The 21,743-nt window shown below is 40.9% G+C and overlaps 1 protein-coding gene across 4 annotated transcripts in view; it reads left to right on the top strand.

Moving 5' to 3' along the window:
- The window catches only part of LOC143021084 (TBC1 domain family member 12-like), a 40,648-nt gene extending 29,067 nt beyond the window's left edge, over positions 1 to 11,581 (top strand). For 3 of the 4 annotated variants that reach the window (XM_076178349.1, XM_076178347.1, XM_076178348.1), the window contains exons 10-11: positions 7,282 to 7,495; positions 9,254 to 11,581. In XM_076178349.1, the coding sequence (XP_076034464.1) occupies positions 7,282 to 7,495; positions 9,254 to 9,453 (414 nt within the window). In that variant the 3' untranslated portion in view covers positions 9,454 to 11,581. The remainder of the gene's footprint in view (positions 1 to 7,281; positions 7,496 to 9,253) is intronic. The other variant, XM_076178350.1, reaches the window with a different exon arrangement.
- Positions 11,582 to 21,743: the final 10,162 nt, after the last annotated feature.

The following is a 21,743-nucleotide window of genomic DNA, read 5'->3' as shown; positions in this document are numbered from 1 at the left end:
ACTAAAGACATTCTTCCGGAATGCAAACTGGGAAATATTTTACAGGGAAGAAACAGCAGTGGAAGAGAAATGGAATATATTGATGGAAAACTACAATGAAGGGGTAAACAGGCATGTACCAAGACAAAAGCGAGAGAGAGAGTACATTAAATGTTGGTTCAACAAAAGATGCAGTGAGGCAAAAGACAGAAGGGACAAAACTTGGAAAAAGTGGAGAAAAGACAAAAAACAAAGCAAATGGCAAATTTATGTTAACTATAGAAATGAGTATGTTAATGTGAGAAGAGAGGAGAAAAGGAACCATGAGAAGGATATTATAGACAAATGCAAAGAGCAACCCAAACTATTCTATCGGTATGTGAATGGTAAACTTAAAAACAAACAGGAATTGGTGAAACTATGCCAAGGAAACATAGAATACACAGAAGATTTAGAGATGGCCGAAGTCATGAACAATCACTTTAAATCTGTTTTCACCAGAGAGAAAATACCAAATTGTGACATAGACAAAAACAAGAAATCTCCCCTCATGAATGAGTTTACAGCATCACTAAAGGAAATATCAGAACATTTATCAAGGCTGGATGTCAGAAAATCACATGGCCCGGACGGTATTGCAAATTGGATTCTAAAGGAGTGCAAAGAAGAACTAACAGACAAAATACACATCTTAATAAACAGCTCACTCAAAGAAGGAAAGATACCCGAGGACTGGAAAAACGCTAACATTGTACCAATACACAAAGGAGGAAACAAAGAAGAACCCACCAACTATAGGCCAGTATCACTAACAAGCACCATAGCCAAAATTTGTGAGAAAATAATCAAGAATAGATGGGTAAAACATCTGGAAGACAATGACATATTAAACCCAAGACAATTCGGATTCAGACAAGGAAGATCATGCTCCACAAACTTAATATGCTTTTACTCAAGACTAATAGACATAGTGCAAGAAAGAAATGGATGGGCTGATTGTGCATTCCTAGACTTGCAAAAAGCCTTTGACAAAGTACCACACAGAAAACTACTAAAAAAACTGGAACACATAGGAGGAATACAGGGAAACCTACTAAAATGGATAGAGGACTTTCTGACTGGTAGAAAGATGAGAGTAGTGCTCAGAGAAAAATATTCAGACTGGAAAGAGGTGATCAGTGGAGTACCGCAAGGATCTGTGCTGGCACCAATAATGTTTGCTATCTATATGAATGACATGGATGAGGACGTGAACTGCTACATGAGCTTCTTTGCCGATGACGCCAAACTGCTAAGGAAAATAGAAACTGATGAGGACTGTGAAGCACTGCAAGAAGACCTAAATAGGGTATGGAACTGGAGTCAGAAATGGGAAGTGGACTTTAATACTAAGAAGTGTAGCATAATGGAGTTTGGAAAAAGCAAAAACAGAATATCAGGAAAATATACAATTGGAACCAAAGAAGTAAAGAAAGTAGGATCCGAAAAAGATTTGGGAGTAATTATCACGAATGACTTGTCCTATGATATACAGATTAACAAAATTGTCGGGGAGACTTACAACTTGCTAAGATCAATAAAAGTGGCGTTTACATACTTGGACGAAGACATGATGAAAAAAATATTGGTTACATTGATAAGGCCTAGATTAGAGTATGCAGCGACATTGTGGTCCCCCAGTACCAAAAAGAATATAAAGAAAATAGAAAGAATCCAAAGAGCAGCTACAAAAATGGCACCTGCACTTGCAAACCTATCTTACGAAGAGAGATTGGCTAAACTGGAGTTACCGACACTGGAGCAAAGAAGAGAGAGAGGTGACCTATTGACCATCTACAGAATCATGAAAGGCACAGAGGTACTCGATAGTGAGAGCTTACTTAACTGGGACAAAAGAAACACAAGAGGACATGGAAAGAAAATAAAAAAACATAGCTATAGAAGAGAACTGAAGAAAAACAGTTTTCCTCATAGAGTTTTGGACACTTGGAACAAACTGGACAATGGAATAGTATGCGCAAAAACCATTCATGAGTTTAAAAACAAACTAGACACTGCAAGATACAAAGGCGGGACATCACGAGCTTCCCGCAAAATACAACTAGGTAAATACACACACACACACACACACACACACACACACACACACACACACACACACACACACACACACACACACACACACACACACACACACACACATTCTGTGATGCATAATCAGGAGAGGGAGAGGGAGAGAGAGATAGGGAGGGAGGGGGGATGTGTGTGGTCAGAGTAGGAATAGCAAATGATTCCAGTGAAGGGAAAGAAGGAGGTTTGTTTAGCCTTTGCCTGGATTACTCCATCACCCCCTGGGAGTTTGCATAAGACATCGTCATCGACCAGAGGGTTTATTTCTATACGACTGGTAACTTGTTTGATCTCTTTCTCTCTCTCCCTCCCTCCTCCTCTCTCTCTCTCTCTCCCTCTTACACACACACACACGCACGAACACATTCTGTGATGCATTATCAGGAGACGGAGAGGGAGGGAGAGAGGGAGAAAGAGATAGGGAGGGAGGGGGGATGTGTGTTGTCAGGGTAGGAATAGCAAATGAATCATGTGAAGGGAAAGGAGGTTTGTTTAGCCTTTGCCTGGATTACTCCATCACCCCTGGGGGTTCGCGTAAGACATCGTCATCGACCAGAGGGTTTATTTTTACCAGGGATGGGCTCTTCCTCTGTCTATGATGCCTTACAACCCATTGTCTCTTGTCTCAGTACCTCTTTCTTTTAGGCTTGGTGCTGCCAGGCTTGTGCCATATGTTGAAGTGTTCCATGGAACACAAGCCTGGTTGCTCTTCACATCCAGGGCAGATGTAGAGTGTTTCCCTACGTTTAGGGTAACAGATTCTGCATCATTTCTTCATTCTGGTTTCTTGCTTCACAAACTGATGGGTTTCTTCAAAAGGATGGCGGCCCCCTGTCCTGACTTGTTTTCTTCTCTGTGTGAAGAACGTTGCCAGAGCTGCTGCCCCCATATTGTGTTCAAGCAGGATTTCTCTAGTCAATGAAGTGATAAACTCCAGGAGAGGAGTCTTTTCACCACTGAAATTTTTGTAAGTAATATGGGCATTCAGCACCATCCTGAAGAGCATGTGTATTCCTATTTTCTTGAACCATGCCATGCTTTTTCTGTGTGGAGTGTATGGTTCAAGTAGTTGATCTGCTAGATCTACACTGCCCATCTTTTCGTTATATTTCTCAATATGAAGTGGCTTATTGTAGAAAATTGTTTTATTTCCAAAATAGGTTTTGGTTTTTTCTACCATACCAGCATGGTATTTGGTAGTCAGAACTACAATATATTTTTTGTCCGCCCACTTCACTATAAGCACATTGCCATTTCTTGCAAAGGCTGTTTGATAAGTTTCCAGTGCCATGTCCTGCACTTCCTTGGGAGGCCCTCTTCCATACCTCACAACGCCAGTAATCATCGTCGTTCTCTCCTCCAGGTACCTAGCCAATCTCAGGCTAGTGTACCAATTATCAGTTATGACATGCCTCCCTTCATCTAGCAGATTTTCATCAGAGAGACAACAATTCTCTCTGATACAGACAAGTGGGAGGCAGACTCATCTTGTACCTGGTAGGTATCTTTACTCCAAATCTTGCCCTCTTACTTTTTATGTACTGCCTGAAGTGAAGCCGCCCTTTCCACAAGATAAGGGCTTCAACAACTGCCACATGGCATCCAGGTCTCATGACCATCTGGCAGTTTTCTCTAAGCAAGCTCATAAATGACTCAATACGTGTGCGAGGGTCAGTTTTTACTACCTTCGCAGGTGATGAAAAGCACAAGAACTTCATTATGCTAAAAAATCTATCCCTACTCATCACCTTGGAACAAAACACTGGTGATCCAGTTCTTATCCAGTCACTTGCCCAGTAATCGTGCATCTGAGGAAGTTGATTCAGTCCCATTACTAACACAAGGGCTATGAAAGTGTACAGGTCACCTTTTGTCACTTCCCTCCATACAAGATTGTGTATCTTCCTCTTTTTCTAAATTTGTCCAGTTTATACCCATTACTGTGAGTCCTGCCCTTCTATTAGATCACCCCGCACTCTGCGTCTTTCCAGAGAGTGTAAGTATAGGTGCCTAAGCCTCTCTTCGTAAGGCAAATTTCCGAGTCCATGTATCATTTTGGTCATTATTCTCTGTATTGATTCAAGTGAATTTATGTCCATTCTGTAGGATGGAGACCAAAACTGTACTGCATAGTCAAGGATGGGTCTAACTATCGCTAGATAGAGTTTAATAATTACCTCTGCACTTCTATTCGTTATCATCCTAGCAATGAAACCTAATGCTCTGTTAGCTTTATTTCTGGCGCTAATGCACTGCTTCCTGGTTTTAAGGTCCGGACTCACCAGAACTCCCAAGTCCCTCTTGCACTCAGATTTTTCTAAAAAGTGTTATCTAAGATGTATCTATTTTTGGGGTTGTGTAGCCCTACGTTTAACACGCTACACTTAGAAATATTGAAGTTCATTTGCCATTTCTCCGACCATGTTAACAATTTATTAAGATCATCCTGCAGAATCTCTGCTTCGTCTCCTGACCCAATTAGGCGTCCTATTTTAGTGTCGTCCGCAAACTTACTAACATCATTATTTAGCCCATCGTTCGAGTCATTTATGTACATAATGAACAACAAGGGACCCAAAACCAAGCCCTGGGGGACCCTGCTAGTAACATTGCCCCACCTAGATTTTATTCCATTTATGGTGACCCGCTGTTTTCTGTTACTAATCCAAGCTCTAATCCATTCTAACACTTTTCCTCCTATGCCATGGGCTTTGATTTTATTTAGTAGTCTCTGGTGAGGCACCTTGTCAAACGCTTTGCTAAAGTCAAGGTAAATAACATCGTAATTTTCATTGTTATCTGACGCCTTATATACTTTAGTGTAAAAGGATAGATTAGTCACACATGACTTACCCTTGGAGAAACCATGCTGTAAATCATGAATTAAATTATGCCCTTCGATGTGTTCTCTGAGTCTATTTACTATTATTGATTCAAGCATTTTTCCTATTACTGATGTCAAACTGATTGGCCTGTAGTTGCATATGGACAATCTATCTCCCTTCTTAAAAACAGGAACAATGTTTGCCTACCTCCAAGCAGTTGGCACAAAACCAGTGTCTACCGATTTATTGAATATTTCAGTTAACTGGTTGCAGATTTCAAATTTACACTCCTTAAGCATTCTTGGAAAAATTTCGTCTGGTCCCGGAGATTTTGTAGCTTTAAGTCTTTCAATCTGCTTGACTACTTCTTTACTAATGCTGATATTAGATAGACTTTTTTCTTCATCCCCTCTGTAAATCGGAACGCAGTCAGGTACTTTATCTAACCTCACATTAGTAAACACCGATAGAAAATAATTGTTAAACTCCTCACTCATTTTTTCCTCCGATTCTATCATGTCATTTTCATCGTTTTTAATTGGTCCTATTCTTTCTTTATTTTTTGTTCTATAGAGGTGAAAGAAACCCTTTGGGTTGGATTTTGCTTGACTGGGCACCTTTATTTCATAATTACGTTTCGCAGTACGTGTATTTCTTTTAACCAGCTTTGCCAATTCGTTATATCTTGATCTAAGGTGTGATTCCCCGTTTTTTTTTTTTTTTACGTAAAGTCCTCTTTTCATTCCGATCTCATGTTTCAATCTGTCCATCATCCATTTGGGAGTATTACTATTTTTCTGTATTGACTTTAGGGGGATAAATGTGTTTTGTGCATAAATAATTAGATCAGTTAGATTGCTATACATTTCTTCTAAATCGCTGACCTGACTGTTGGGCCCTCGGCCCCAAATGACCTAACCTAAGGTATGCATATTACCCTCCGTGACCCGGCTCTCAGCACCAACCTGACTCTCAGCCCCGCTACGAGAAACAAAAATGTCTGAAACATCCACATTCATGTATGGTGTGTATGTCAAAGTTTGCTTTCCTGAAGTCTGGTACTTGAACGTTATTCGTACTTTTTAATTTTTCCCAAATAACATTAAATCTTATTTCTTGATGATCGCTAAAGCCTAGACTATCTCCCACTATTACGCTGCTAATTTGATGCTCATTATTTGTTAAAATTAAGTCCAGGGTATTTTGTCCCCTCGTAGGATCGGTAATCACTTGTTTTAGGAAATTATCCTGTACCACATCTAGGAATTTCTTTGCTTCATGATGATCTGTTAAAGTTTCCCCGTCAATGTTTCTATAATTAAAATCTCCCATGATCACAACGTTTTTGTATTGGGACGCTCTGTGAATTTCATGAATCAGGGGATCAGTCTGCTCAATGCTGAGGTTAGGAGGTCTATACAAGATGCCAATAATAACTTTCTTATTCTTGCCTATAATCTCTACCCAAATAGATTCTGTACAGTCCTCTTCCTTAATCGAATTGTGGATAATACAGTTCAATGTATTTTTAACGAAAAGTGCTACACCTCCCCCCATTCCTGCCAACCCTATCCTTATGAAAAAACTTGTATCCTTCTATTTCGATTTCCGGAAGGAAATGTTTATCAGCCATGCTGATCCAGGATTCAGTTTATCTTCCCTCCACCTGCTTTGGTGATACTTTTCACAGTCCCTCTCTAAGTTGCTTCTATTGCCTAAACTATATTCCGATACTTCCCCCCTTACTCCCACGTAATCTACCCGTAAAACCCTGTAGGATGCCTACTTCTCGCTCAAGGGATTCAGCAAGGAGCTGAAATCCTCTTGGAGACAAGTGCACCCCATCCCTTTTGTATAGGTGATTCTTACCATAAAAGCATTCCCAGTTGTCGACAAATGCCCATCCATTGGCCTTACAATGTTTTGCCAGCCTGCAATTCATTGCAATAGCCCTGGAATGCCACATGCCTCCAACTCTATGCCTCGGGTTGCTGATTAAATGAAGTGGCCTTGCTGTGGATGTGCTGTGTCTTGTTACACTGCTTTTGACCCAGGGCAGTGGGCGAGATGCACGGCTGACCCATCATTCAGGAGGAGCCAAGATAAGAGGGATGGAGGGGGGTGAATAGGAATGGAGTATATAGGGATGGAATGGGTGGGAGTTGATTTTATACCTTTGTTTTTGGCTACCTCCCTTTGTAAGGGGGAAAAAACCATTGGTATATGCATATATGTATTAATTGAAAAAGTAAACTTTTAAAACTAACAAGAATGGCTTTAATACAAGGAACATTTAGGTTTCTTCATTTGAAATCCAAACAGACTTTTCTTTTACCTGTGTTTGTAGATGTGTGCCTACTACCAGACCTTTGAGGACCTTCTCTTTGAAAACCTGCCAAATCTTGCCAGCCACATGAAACTGATTGGAGTCACACCAGATTTATATGTCTTGGACTGGCTGCTCACAGTTTTTGCTCGCCCCCTGCCCTTAGATGCTGCCGCCAGAATATGGGATGTTTATCTAAGGGATGGGGAAGAGTTTCTTATAAGAGCAGCTATAGGTAAGCTGTGTTTGTTGCGTATTTTTCCTTAGCAATATATGTTTAAACTTTAGAATTATGTACATACATATACCAAGGCTTTCTCCCCCTTCCAAGGGAGGCAGCCAAAAAGGGAAAGGCACAAAAACACTCCCACCCATTTCATCCCTAAATACACTCCACACCCCTCCCACCCTTCCTCTCATCTGAGCACCTCCTGGATGACGGGTCATCCCTGCACCCTGCCCACCGCCCTGGGTCAGAAGCAGTGTCGCAAGACACAGTACATCCACAGCGAGGCCGCCTCACCCAATCGGCGACGCCCCCTCTCCGTCCCCCTTTGCATATAAGGCGAGGACGGGGAGAAATCCCTTCGGGCTGCGTCAAAATTTACTCACACATACTACCCCACCCCCCACTTCCCCGCCCATTCCTCCTCATGCAGTCACAACATCATCCATATACAACCATTCTCCACTCACCTCTGTCTTCCGTCCTCTCCCTTCCTTCCTCAACAGACATTCCCCTCTTCCCCAAAGCCCCCTTCACCCCATCCATCCACCTCATCCTAGGACGTCCCCTCATGTTCACTCCCTCCACATCTGCCTTCCATACCTCTTTTACTAGTCTTTCTTCACTCATTCTTTCCATGTGTCCAAACCATCCTAATATTCTTTCATCAACCCTATCTCCCAAATCCTTTTTCACCCCTGGTCTCCTCCTCACCTCCTCATTTCTCACTCTATCTAGCCTAGTAACCCCCACCATACTTCTCAGACACCTCATCTCAAACACATTCAAACTCCTTCTCTCTTCTTCTCTTATGTTCCACGTTTCTGCCCCATACAGTGCTGTTGGCACAATCACTCCTTCATACAGTCTCCTCTTCGCATCCATTCCCAAATGTCTATTCCTCATTACACTCTTTAAACCGCCAAGGCATTTACTCGCTTCTCTCAATCTACATTCTACCTCCACTTTCACTCCACCTTTTCCTGCTACACTTGCACCCAAGTATCTAAAACTATCCACTTCCTCCAGTCGCTCTCCCTTAATGTTCACTTCCAGTCTACTGCCACTTTCACCCCTTGTACATCTCATCACCTTACTTTTACCCACATTTATCTTTAGCTTTCTTCTGTCACATACTCTCCCAAACTCTGCCACCAGCTTCCTCAATCCCTCCTCCGACCCTGCCACAAGCGCAGTGTCGTCCGCAAACAACAGCTGGCTCACCTCCCACTTTTCTCCATTTTCTTTAACCATCTCCAATCCCTGACTCACTACCCTAGCATTCACCTCTCGCACCACCCCATCCATGTATAAGTTGAACAGCCAGGGCGACATAACGCATCCTTGACGAAGTCCCACCTTTACTTCAAACCACTCACTCTCTCCATTTCTAATCCTAACACATGCTCTACTACTCTCATAAAAACTCTTGACAGCTCCCAAAAGCTTTCCTCCTATCCCATAAATCTGCATAACCTCCCACAGTGCCTTTCTGTCTACCCTATCATAAGCCTTTTCCAGATCCATGAATTATGTAGAGGAGTCTTAATTATGTAGAGGAGTCTTAATGTCGTTCATAATGTGATGTTTCAGTAGTCCCACCTTAGAAATAGAAAAAAACAGAATCCAAAGTCTTGGACTCGCAAAAATACAGAGCAGACAAGAAATTCTTTCGAGCTGCTTGAATTTATCATTTATTCACAACCACTCTATTCATACCTATATCTTGTATAAATGTGTATATTTTCCTTTTTTTTTTTTTTACAGGAATTCTGAAACTATATGAAAATGTCTTGTTGCATCAAGATTGTACGGCAACAGCAGCCCAGTTTCTCACACGTCTTCCTGAGGACCTCAGCACAGAAGCTCTTTTCCGCCACATTGCTCTTGTACACACTGGCATACAAAAACGAACATTTTCTCAGATTTTGCATGCTCATATGGAAACAATTGGTGGGAGTATATGAAAAAAGGTTAACAAGATGAAGTGTATCAATGAAGGTGATTAGTGTATGTGAAGAAGGGCATTTGGCATGTTACAGGAAAGTTTCAGTGGGAGTTCTAGGGAAGACAGTGTATGGTGGAAGTGTTCTTATAATTATTCATTGAAGTTCTGAGTTGATTGAAAGTGTGGAATTGATGAAAAACTGAGACTGTAAGGAAATTATATGAAAGGGGCCCTTATCGTAGGAGTATATACCTTGGGATTTGTGTTGTCGGGCAGGACAGTATTAGATTTTAATTTACTGTACAGATAGTATCTTTCACTAGAATCATGTGGATTATGAGGTGAGCAGTGGCTGGGAAGTTGAAGTAGAAGTATCTTTACAATTTTTGTTGGGCTTTCCAATACTATAAATATTACAGCGTTAATTTTTTTTCTATATTTAGCTGTCAACAAATAACTAAGACCATTCTTTCCTTTGACTTACCTATCCAATTTTCAGCTTTACTGCTTTATTCTTTCTCTTGATATAAGCATTTTAAGGGAATGAAGTTTCCATCCATGGGGTCAGAAGAATATAAATGACAAAGTTGACCTTGCCAGAGCTTTACTTATGCTAATCTATTTTCATTTTCTTATATTTCATAATCACTTGGACCAAAATAGAGGTACTGTGAAGGGTGCTTTTTTCATAGATCTGTCTCAATTTTACTAAAGACTCATGAATGTATCTTGTCAATGATGGAGATGCAAAATGTGGTGTTATGCACCTGATGAAGATTGCCTGCTACTCTGGAAATTTCAGGCAAGAATGCTTGAAAAGCAATAGTACTGATGATCTAAATAATAGCCATGTAGAACAATTTTAGTATTTGAAATACTGCATCTCATCTTGACATTTTTGTGTACAATTTTATTATGATTTTTTCACAGCATTCATATGTATCATTCAGATGAACAGTTAATGTCAGCAAGATTGTTGTATTAGTTAATGCATGTATTTTTTTTTTATTATTTACACAAGTGTACTGTGATCTAGCATGTAAAGCAAAATATTAGCTTTTGATGCTAAACGATATTTTTCATTCAGGGAAATACTGCTTGATGGTATGCGTGAAACTACATTATCTACATGTATTAATGTGAGTTTAACATATTCTCAGTGTATTGTAATAATGAACATAAAATACTAATTTTTTTATAGAGTAGAAATCTATGTCAGTACCAAATGACTTTAAGAAGTCAAAGTGATGTCAAGATCTGCCCAAATACTACAGATGATTGGAGGAGAATGTGTTTGACATATTTCTGTGTCTTAAGGCTTCCTTGCTCTTTTTTAGCTGTTTGTATGGATGGCATGTTTTTGTTCTTTTGCATACATGAGTTGAGATTGTATGGTTGTATGTGCACATGTGTACATGAGTGTATGTGTGTGTTTACCTAATTTTGCCGAATTGTATATACCTAATTGAAGTATACAGGAAAGGAGCATCACTCATGGGGTACCATCTGCTTTCCAATTTATCATATCTAGCTTCAAATTCATGTATGGTGTGTATATCAAAGTGTGTGTGCACATAGGTATGTGTGTTAAACTTGATAGGATTACTGTATGAAGAAAAACAAAAAATTGTTAGATGAAAAGCATTGTCTCCTGTATGGAATAAAGGTTGTTATAATTCATAATTCTTTATTATGATGATGATGATGGTAGTTTTGAATAAAAAGTGAAATATAATATGTATTGAACTGGATGTAGAAATGATAAGTTAACCACCTTTGTTACCAAAGGGGTGCCATGTAAATAGATAAAACAGGTTGGCAGTGGCCAGGATAAAAGGTAGATCCACCATGATCAACTTCTGTATCAGGTGACACTTTTTTCATTCTGGCTGCCACCAGTCTATTTCCTTGATCCATGAGGCACCCCTTAGCAGTGAAGAGGTTGGTGAGATATTACTGTTTGATATGTAAAGCCATTTAGTAAGAGGATATCTAAAATTATGTATTATTTTCATTGTTGACCAAGTAAAGTATGATTGCTGACAAATGTGCCATGAAACAAGAATTTCATTTTCTTGTGACATTTGTCCATGAAAGACAATGTGTAACTGAATTGTTTAAATAAAATATATGATATGTGACTATAAGTCATGGCATTGCTATTTTAATATACCCTTTCCTATTACATACATATACCAAAGGCTTTTCCCCCCTTACATGGGGGAAGCCAAAAAGAAAAAGGCATAGAAACCACTCCCACCCATTCCATCCCCTCCACCCTCCCTCTTATCTTGGCACCTCCTGGATGACGGGTCTTCCCTGCATCCTGTCCACTGCCCTGGGTCAGAAGCAGTGTTGCAAGACAGCACATCCACAGCAAGGCTGCTTCATAGATTTGGCGACCTCCCACTCTCTGTCCCCTCATGCAGAAAAGGAGAAGACGGGGAGAAATCCCTTAGGGCTGCACCAATTTTTTTCTCATACATACTTCCTCACCTTTCTTCTCACAAACATACTACCTATCTCTTCCCTTTTACTCTCATCTGTACCACATCCAAACACATTAAAAGACCCAAACCTTAGGGTGCTGGTCCGAGAACTTCCAGGTAGATCCACCATGTGAGAAGAAAGATGGATGTGTTGGCTTTGAGTGAAACTAAGTTGAAAGGGAAGGGCGATTGTAAGTTTGGGAGGTTATCAGGAGTGAAGAGAGGGCGAGGTAGGGAAGGGGTGGCTATACTAGTAAGTGAAGAGATAGGTAAACGTGTAGTGGAGTGGAAGGAGGTTTCCTCAAGGATAATGTGGATGAAGGTGAAACTGGGAGAGGAGATGTGGGTTTTTGTAAGTGCATATGGGCCTGGCAGTGAGAAGAGTGTAGAAGAAAGGGAGGCCTTTTAGATAGATTTAAATGAGTGCATAGAGGGTTTAGGGAGAAGTGTAAATGTAACAGTACTGGGAGACCTTAATGCTAGGGTAGGAAAGGATCCAGTTGATGGATTGGTTGGGAAATGTGGAGTTCCAGGAAAAAATCGTAATAGAGAGTTGATGGTGGAAATGTGTCTAGAAAGAGAGTTGATAGCAAATAGTGTTTCGGAAGAAAGTCAAGCATAAGTACACATGGGAAGGGTGGTAGATAGAGCTTTAATGGACTATGTAGTGGTAAATAGGATTATGATAGGAAGAGTTAAGGATGTACATGTGCTAAGGGGAGAGGGTGGGGGAATATCGGATCATTTTATGGAAGGTAAGTTGAGAGTGGAGGACAGATGGAGAAAGAGGAAAGGGACAAAAGGTAGGGAGGTGCTTAGAGTGAACTCTTTAAATGAAGAGGAGGAGTGAAGGATAGCGTAGAGGTAGGTGTGGAGGAGGAATGGGGATGGTTCAAGGAGGGAGTCACAAAGTGTGCAAAGATGGTGTGTGGAACAAGAAGGACAGGAGGAAATAGAAGAAAGGGTAGTGAATGGTGGGATGAGGAAATGAAGAAGGTTGTAGGAGAGAAGAAGCAAGCTTACACAGATTGGTTACAAAATAGGATGAGGGAGTCATACGAGACGTACAAAGAAAAGAAAAGAGAAGTAAAGAAAAAGGTAAAGGAGGCAAAGAGGAGAGCAGATGTAAAATGAGGTAAGAGTATGACAAAAATTTGAAAGTAATAAAAAAATGTTTTGGAAAGAAATTAAGAGGAAATGGAGGCGAATCAAGTAGAGAAGAAAAGGTAAAAGGTGCAGATGGAGAGATGATAATGGAAGAGAAGGCAGTAAGGGGAAGATGGGCAGAATATTTTAGGGAGTTGCTAAATGTGAAGGAGGATAGGGAGGGAAAGATAGCTGCAGTGGGAAATGCTAAGAAAATGAGAGTGATGAGTGAGGAAAATGGAGGAGAAATAAGGAAGGATGAGATGAAGGCAGCAGTTAAGATGATGAAAGCAGGTAAGGCACCTGGTCTGGATGGATGACATGCAGAATGTCTTAAAAAAGGAGGTACAGTGATGGTGGACTGGTTGGTGAGGTTATTTAATGTTTGCTGGAGAGAAGGTAGAGTGCTGGAGGAGTGCTTGTATAGTTCCATTTTACAAGGGAAAGGGGACAAGTGTGAATGTAGTAGTTTCAGAGGGATTAGCTTGTTAAGTGTAGTTGGGAAGGCTTATGGGAAGATCTTGATTGAGAGGATTAGGAGAGGAACAGAGGGAGTAATTGGTGAGGAACAGTGTGGATTTAGGACAGGTAGAGGTTGTGTAGATCAGATTTTTGTGGTAAGACATATGTGAGAAAGCTATAGGAAAGGGGAAGGATGTTTTTTGGGCTTTTATGGATCTGGAAAAGGCTTACGACAGGGTAGACAGAAAGGCACTGTGGGAGGTTATGCGAATATACGGGATAGGAGGAAAGCTTCTCGGAGCTGTCAAGAGTTTTTATAAGAGTAGTAGAGCTTGTGTCAGGATTAGAAATGGAGAGTGTGAGTGGTTTGAGGTAAAGGTGGGACTTCGTCAAGGATGCGTTATGTCACCCTGGCTGTTCAACTTATACATGGATGGGGTAGTGCGAGAGGTAAATGCAAGGGTAGTGGGTCAGGGATTGGAGATGGTTAAAGAAAATGGAGAAAAGTGGGAGGTGAGCCAGCTGTTGTTTGCGAACGACACTGCGCTTGTGGCAGGATCGGAGGAGGGATTGAGGAAGCTGGTGACAGAGTTTGGGAGAGTGTGTGATAGAAGAAAGCTGAAGATAAATGTGGGTAAAAGTAAGGTGATGAGATGTACAAGGGGTGAAAGTGGCAGTAATCTGGAAGTGAGCATTAAGGGAGAGCAACTGGAGGAAGTGGATAGTTTTAGATACTTGGGTGCAAATGTGGCAGGAAAAGGTGGAGGTAGAATATAGATTGAGAGAAGCGAGTAAATGCCTTGGTGGATTAAAAAGTGTAATGAGGAATAGAAATTTGGGAATGGATGCTAAGAGGAGACTGTATTTACCTAGTTGTATTTTGCGGGAAGGAGCTATGCTCGTGATGTCCCGCCATTGTATCTCGCAGTGTCTAGTTTGTTTTTAAACTCATGAATGGTTTTTGCGCATACTATTTCATTATCCAGTTTGTTCCAAGTGTCCAAAACTTTGTGGAAAACTGTTTTTCTTCAGTTCTCTTCTATAGCTATGTTTTTTTATTTTCTTTCCATGTCCTCTTGTGTTTCTTTTGTCCCAGTTAAGTAAGTTCTCTCTATCAAGTATCTCTGTGCCTTTCATGATTCTGTAGATGGTCAATAGGTCACCTCTCTCTCTTCTTTGCTCCAGTGTCGGTAACTCCAGTTTAGCCAATCTCTCCTCGTATGATAGGTTTGCAAGTGCAGGTGCCATTTTTGTAGCTGCTCTTTGGATTCTTTCTATTTTCTTTATATTCTTTTTGGTACTGGGGGACCACAATGTCGCCGCATACTCTAATCTAGGCCTTATCAATGTAACCAATATTTTTTTTATCATGTCTTCGTCCAAGTATGTAAATGACACTTTTATTCATCTTAGCAAGTTATAAGTCTCCCCGACAATTTACTTCCTTGGTTCCAATTGTATATTTTCCTGATATTCTGTTTTTGCTTTTTCCAAACTCCATTATGCTACACTTCTTAGTATTAAAGTCCACTTCCCATTTCTGACTCCAGTTCCATACCCTATTTAGGTCTTCTTGCAGTGCTTCACAGTCCTCATCAGTTTCTACTTTCCTTAACAGTTTGGCGTCATCAGCAAAGAAGCTCATGTAGCAGTTCACGTCCTCGTCCATGTCATTCATATAGATAGCAAACATTATTGGTGCCAGTACAGATCCTTGCGGTACTCCACTGATCACCTCTTTCCAATCTGAATATTTTTCTCTGAGCACTACTCTCATCTTTCTACCAGTCAGAAAGTCCTCCATCCATTTTAGTAGGTTTCCTTGTATTCCTCCTATGTGTTCCAGTTTTTTTTAGTAATTTTCTGTGTGGTACTTTGTCAAAGGCTTTTTGCAAGTCTAGGAATCAGCCCATCCATTTCTTTCTTGCACTATGTCTATTAGTCTTGAGTAAAAGCATATTAAGTTTGTGGTGCATGATCTTCCTTGTCTGAACCCGAATTGTTTTGGGTTTAATATGTTGTTGTCTTCCAGATGTTTTACCCATCTATTCTTGATTATTTTCTCACAAATTTTGGCTATAGTGCTTGTTAGTGATACTGGCCTATAGTTGGTGGGTTCTTCCTTGTTTCCTCCTTTATATATTGGTACAATGTTAGTATTTTTCCAGTCCTTGGGTATCTTTCCTTCTTTGGGTGAGCTGTTTATTAAGATGTGTATTTTGTCTGTTAGTTCTTCTTTGCACTCCTTAAGAATCCAATTTGCAATACCATCCGGGCCATGTGATTTTCTGACGTCCAGTCTTGATAGATTTCTTTTAGTGATGTTGTAAACTCACTCTTGTGGGGAGATTGCTTGTTATTATCTATGTCCCAATTTTGTATTTTCTCTCTGGTGAAGACAGATTTAAAGTGATTGTTCATGACTTCGGCCATCTCTAATTCTTCTGTGTATTCTATATTTCCTTGGCATAGTTTCACCATTTCCTGTTTGGTTTTAAGTTTACCATTCACATACCGATAGAATAGCTTGGGTTGATCTTTGCATTTGTCTATAATATCCTTCTCATGGTTCCTTTTTTCCTCTCTTCTCACATTAACATACTCATTTCTACAGTTTATATAAATTTGTCATTTGCTTTGTTTTTTGTCTTTTCTCCACTTTTTCCAAGCTTTGTCCCTTCTGTCTTTTGCCTCACTGCATCTTTTGTTGAACCAACATTTAATGTACTCACTCTCTCACTTTTGTCTTGGTACATGCCTGTTTACCCCTTCATTGTAATTATCCATCAATATATTCCATTTCTCTTCCACTGTTGTCTCTTCCCTATAAAATTTTCCCCAGTTTGCATTCTGGAAGAATGTCTTTAGTTTTGCTAAGTCTGTTTTGTTGTACATCAATCTTCCTTTCCTATGCTTTTCGTTCCTCTCCATGTCTATTTCTTCCTTTAGTACAGTTTCGATGAGTACATGGTCACTCTTTCCAATTGGTGTCTCGTACTGGACTTTATCCACTATTTCAGGTTCTGTTGTAAATATTAGATCTAGTTTCGATGGCTCTTCATTGATTCTGTACCTTGTGTTTTCACTGACCCATTGGGTCATTGTGTACTCCATGGTCATGTCTAGCAGTACGTTGCCCCACGAGTCATCTCCTCCTTGCATTGTCATGCTGTCGCAACAAATTTCTTTGCAATTGAAGTCCCCCATAATTACCAGATTACCCTTACCCATTAGTATCTCATTTAGTGATTTTCTTGTATCTTCTAGCATTTTTGTATTCTTTCCAAGCATTCGTTTTTGGAGGCACATAGGCCACCACAAACTTTCTGCTTTTCATATTCTTGCCTTCGACTTTTATCATGATCAGTTCAACATTACCTTTGCCCTCTGCAAATTTTGTCACCTTTAGGTCTTTCTTGGCCAAGAACATGATTCCCCCTCCCTGTTTCTTGTCCCTGTTTTTTATCCAGTAATTGTATAGACCTTGTCCAATAACGATGGATGGTATTTCACCTCTTAGTTTAGTCTCTACAATTCCCATTATGTCTGGTTTTGCTTCTAACAGATAATCATTGAGTTCATTCAGTCCTGAAATTAGTCCGTCAATGTTGGTATAGGCCACTTTTAATTTTCTTCCTTCTCCCTGGTTTCTTCTGTCCTTGTTTTTTTTGTTTTGATGCGCCATTGTCTTAATCTCAAGTCTATTACTCTCCACTGGAATTCTTTGCATTCTGTCTCCGTTCTCATCAAGTTTTTTTCCTTTGCTTCTTCTCTTAGTGCCCTTTCTTTTTCTAATTCCTCAGTACTCATTTCTCTTTTTATCCATATCTTATTGTACTTTTCACTCTTTGCCAAGTTGCCTACTTTTTCAAATATGTCTTCTACTACCATTTGTGACCTTAGTATCTTTAGAGGTCGATTCCTATCCTTAGTATAGTGACCGATTCTATAAGTCTCTTCCAGGTCTATGCCTGAATCTCTGTCTCCCCCCTGAATTTCATTTAGGATTTCTACTGTTGTCTCTTTTTCTTCTTTTTCCCTCATGTACCTCGCCAATCCTTGTTTTTCCTTTAGTCCATATACCACATATACCATACAGTGCCAACAGCACTGTATGGAGCAGAAACATGGAACATAAGAGAGGAAGAGAGAAGGAGCTTGAATGTGTTTTGAGATGAAGTGTCTGAGAAGTATGATAGGGGTTACTAGGCTAGATAGAGTGAGAAATGAGGAGGTGAGGAGGAGAACAGGGGTGGAAAGGGAGTTGGGAGATAGGGTTGATGAAAGAGTATTAGGATGGTTTGGACACATGGAAAGAATGAGTGAAGAAAGACTAGTAAAGGAGGTATGGAAGGCAGATGTGGAGGGAATAAACATGAGGGGACGTCCTAGGATGAGATGGATGGATGGGGTGAAGGGGGCTTTGGGGAAGAGGGGAATGTCTGTTGAGGAAGGACGGGAGAGGACAGAAGACAGGGGTGAATGGAGAATGGTTGTATATGGAAGATGTTGTGATGCATGAGGTGGAATGGACGGGGATGGGGGGTGAGGTAGTGTGTGTGAGCAAAATTTTGACGCAGCCCGAAGGGATTTCTCCCCGTCCTCTCCTTTATATGGGGGGACGGAGAGGGGGGATCGCCGATTTAATGAAGCGGCCTTGCTGTGGATGTGCTGTGTCTTGCGACACTGCTTCTGACCCAGGGCAGTGGACAGGGTGCAGGGATGACCTGTCATCTAGGAGGTGCTAAGATGGGAGGGAGGGTGGAGGGGGTGTGGAGTGTTTTCAGGGATGGAATGGGTGGGAATGATTTTATGCCTTTTCCTTTTTGGCTACCTCCCTAGTAAGGGGAAAAAAGCCTTGGTATGTATATGTATGTATGTATGTACTTCCTCACCCCCCATCCCCCACCCACTCCCCCTCATGCATCACAGCATCATCCATATACAACCCTTCTCCATTCACCCCTATCTTGTGTCCTCTCCTGTCCTTCCTCAACAGACATTCTTTTGTAATGCCCCTTTCACCTCTTCCATCCATCTCATCCTAGGACACCCCCTCGTATTCACTCCTTCCACACCTCTTTTACTAATCTTTCTTCACTCATTCTTTCCATGTGTCCAAACCATCCTAATACTCTTTCATCAACCCTATCTCCCAACTCCCTTTCCACTCCTGTTCTCCTCCTCACCTCCTCATTTCTCACTCTATCTAGCCTAGTAACCCCTATCATATTTCTCAGACATTTCATCTCAAACACATTCAAACTCCTCTCTTCCTCTCTTATGTTCCAAGTTTCTGCCCCATACAATGCTGTTGGCATAATCACTCCTTCATATAACCTCCTCTTAGCATCCATTCCCAGATGTCTATTTCTCATTACACTTTTTAATCCACCAAGGCATTTACTTGCTTCTCTCAATCTACATTCTACCTCCACCCTCACTCCTTTTCCTGCCACATTCGCAACCATGTATCTAAAACTATCCACTTCCTCCAGTCTCGCACCCTTAATGCTCACTTCCAGCCTGCTGTCACTCTCTCCCCTTGTACATCTCATCACCTTACTTTTGCCCACATTTATCTTCAGCTTCCTTTCACACACCTTATCAAACTCTGTCACCAACTTCCTCAATCCCTCCTCTGATCCTGCTACAAGCGCAGTGTTATCAGCAAACAACAACTGGCTTATTTCCCACTTTCCTCCATTTTCTTTAACCATCTCCAACCCCTGACCCACTACCCTTGCATTCACCTCTCGCACCACCCCATCCATGTATAGATTGAACAGCCAGGGCGACATAACACATCCCTGATGAAGTCCCACCTTTACCTCAAACCATTCACTCTCTCCATTTCTAATCCTAAGCTCTATTACTCTGGTAAAAACTCCTGACTGCTCTTAACAGCTTTCTTCCTATCCCATATATCTGCAATACCTCCCACAGTGCCTTCCTGTCGACCCTGTCGTAAGCCTTTTCCAGATCCATAAAATCCTAAAAAACATCCTTACATTTTCCTATAGCTTTCTCACATATCTGTCTTACCACAAAAATCTGATCTACACAACCCCTACCTGTCCTAAACCCACACTGTTCTTCACCAATTCCCTCTGTTCCTCTCCTAATCCTCTCAATCAAGACCCTCCCATAAGTCTTCCTAACTACACTCAATAAGCTGATCCCTCTGAAACTACTACACTCACACTTGTCCCCCTTTCCCTTGTAAAGCAGAACTATACAGGCACTCCTACAGCACTCTACCCTCTCTTAAACAAACATTAAATAACCTCACCAGCCAGTCCACCATAACTGCACCTCCTTTCTTCAGACATTCTGCATGGCATCCATCCAACCCAGGTGCCTTACCTGCTCTCATCATCTTAACAGCTGCTTTCACTTTATCCTTCCCTATTTCTCCTTCATTTTCCTTACTCCTCACTCTCATTTTCTTAGCGCTTCCCACTGCAACTACCTTTCCTTCCCTATCCTCCTTCACATTATGCAGCTCCCTAAAATACTCTGCCCACCTTCCTCTCACTGCCTTCTTTTCCATTATCATCTCTCCATCTGCACCTTTTACCTTTTCTCTATTTGATTTGCCTCCTCTTCCTCTCTTAATTTCCTTCCAAAACATCTTTTTATTACATACATATACCAAGGCTTTTTCCCCCTTACAAGGGAGGTAGCCAAAAAGGAAAAGGCATAAAATCATTCCCACCCATTCCATCCCTAAATACACTCCACACCCCTCCACTCTCAATTTACCTTCCACCAGAAAATTATCTGATATTCCTCCACTCTCTCCGCTTAGGACATGTACATCCTTAACTCTTCCTATCATACTCCTGGTCACCACTATATAGTCTATTAATGCTCTATCTGCCACTCTTCCATCCACCACCCTCTCCCATGTGTACTTATGCTTGACTTTCTTCCTAAACACTGCATTTGCTATCATTAACTCTCAAGACACATCTTCACCATTAATTCTGTACTACAATTTTTACCTGGAACTCCATACTTCCCAATCACTCTGTCTATTGGTTCATTTCCTACCCTAGCATTAAGGTCTCCCAATACAACTACATTGACATTTCTTCCTAATCCCTCTATGCACTCATATATATATATACCCAAAAAGCCTCCCTTTCCTCTATGCTCTTCTCACTGCCAGGCCCATATGCACTTATGAAAACCCACATCTTTCCCAGCTTCACCATTATCTACATCAACCATGATGAAACCTTCTTCCCCTCCACTACACACTTATCTCTTCACTTACTAGTATAGCCACCTCTTCACTCCTGAGTACCTCCCAGCTACACTCCCAAACTCACACTCGCCCTTCCCCTTTCATTTTAGTTTCACCTTTATTAATATTTTGGACTTAGCCAACCCCTTATAAGGGGAGAAAGCCCATTTGCATACATGTGTTATTATTTATGTTTTATTACCCCATCTGGGATATTGGATGCATGTTACTACACAATAAAATCTGCTCAGCAGCTTGCAGCTGATACTTTAGGGTCTATATGGGGTGCCCCTATGGACCAGAGACACATATAATTTTGTGATACAGGAGTTATCTATTCATAGAGAAATGATGTTACTTTATTGTACTGTGACAGTCCCTCTGTTATGCTGTTCTCCCCATTCTTAATACTGTCCTGTACCTCTCCTCTAAATATACAGTACTCACCAAAAGTATGTAGTGTCTACCCCTTGTGGCTGCAAATTGATGACAAAAATAGGAAGGCATTTTCTAAGGTGAAATTATGTAGATAGAATGTCCCTGCTGTCATGCTGGGTCAACAGAGTGGAACATGAGAGAGAAACCAGCTAGTTACTCCCACACTGCTGTACGAAGAGGATTTACAGGTAACCCCTCTCTTTGGGACCTTGGCTTTTTTCACATTGGTTTTCTTCATTTCCCTAGGGTCTGTATCTTTACCATGTCTCCTAGAAAGAAATTAACTAAAGAAATAATTGCCCAAGTAATTGGACTGAAGAAGGCAGGCCAAAGAACTAAAGAAATCAGTGAAATGTTGAAGGTGACCAAGTCCAAAGTCAAGTGATACATGATGCAACCTTCCTGGTAAGGGGGGGAAAATACCCTTGGTATATAGATAGATTACCTGTTTTCAATGACTTGTCATTGATAATGATTTGTTCACAATAAATAAATATCTTGAAGGTAAAATTGGATGCCACT

This window comes from Oratosquilla oratoria, chromosome 41, assembly GCF_046742065.1.
Source record: "Oratosquilla oratoria isolate Oo_2021 chromosome 41, ASM4674206v1, whole genome shotgun sequence".
Lineage (NCBI taxonomy): Eukaryota > Metazoa > Arthropoda > Malacostraca > Stomatopoda > Squillidae > Oratosquilla > Oratosquilla oratoria.
The sequence above is the reverse complement of the archived record's forward strand: the minus strand, read 5'-3'. Positions and strand labels throughout refer to the sequence as shown.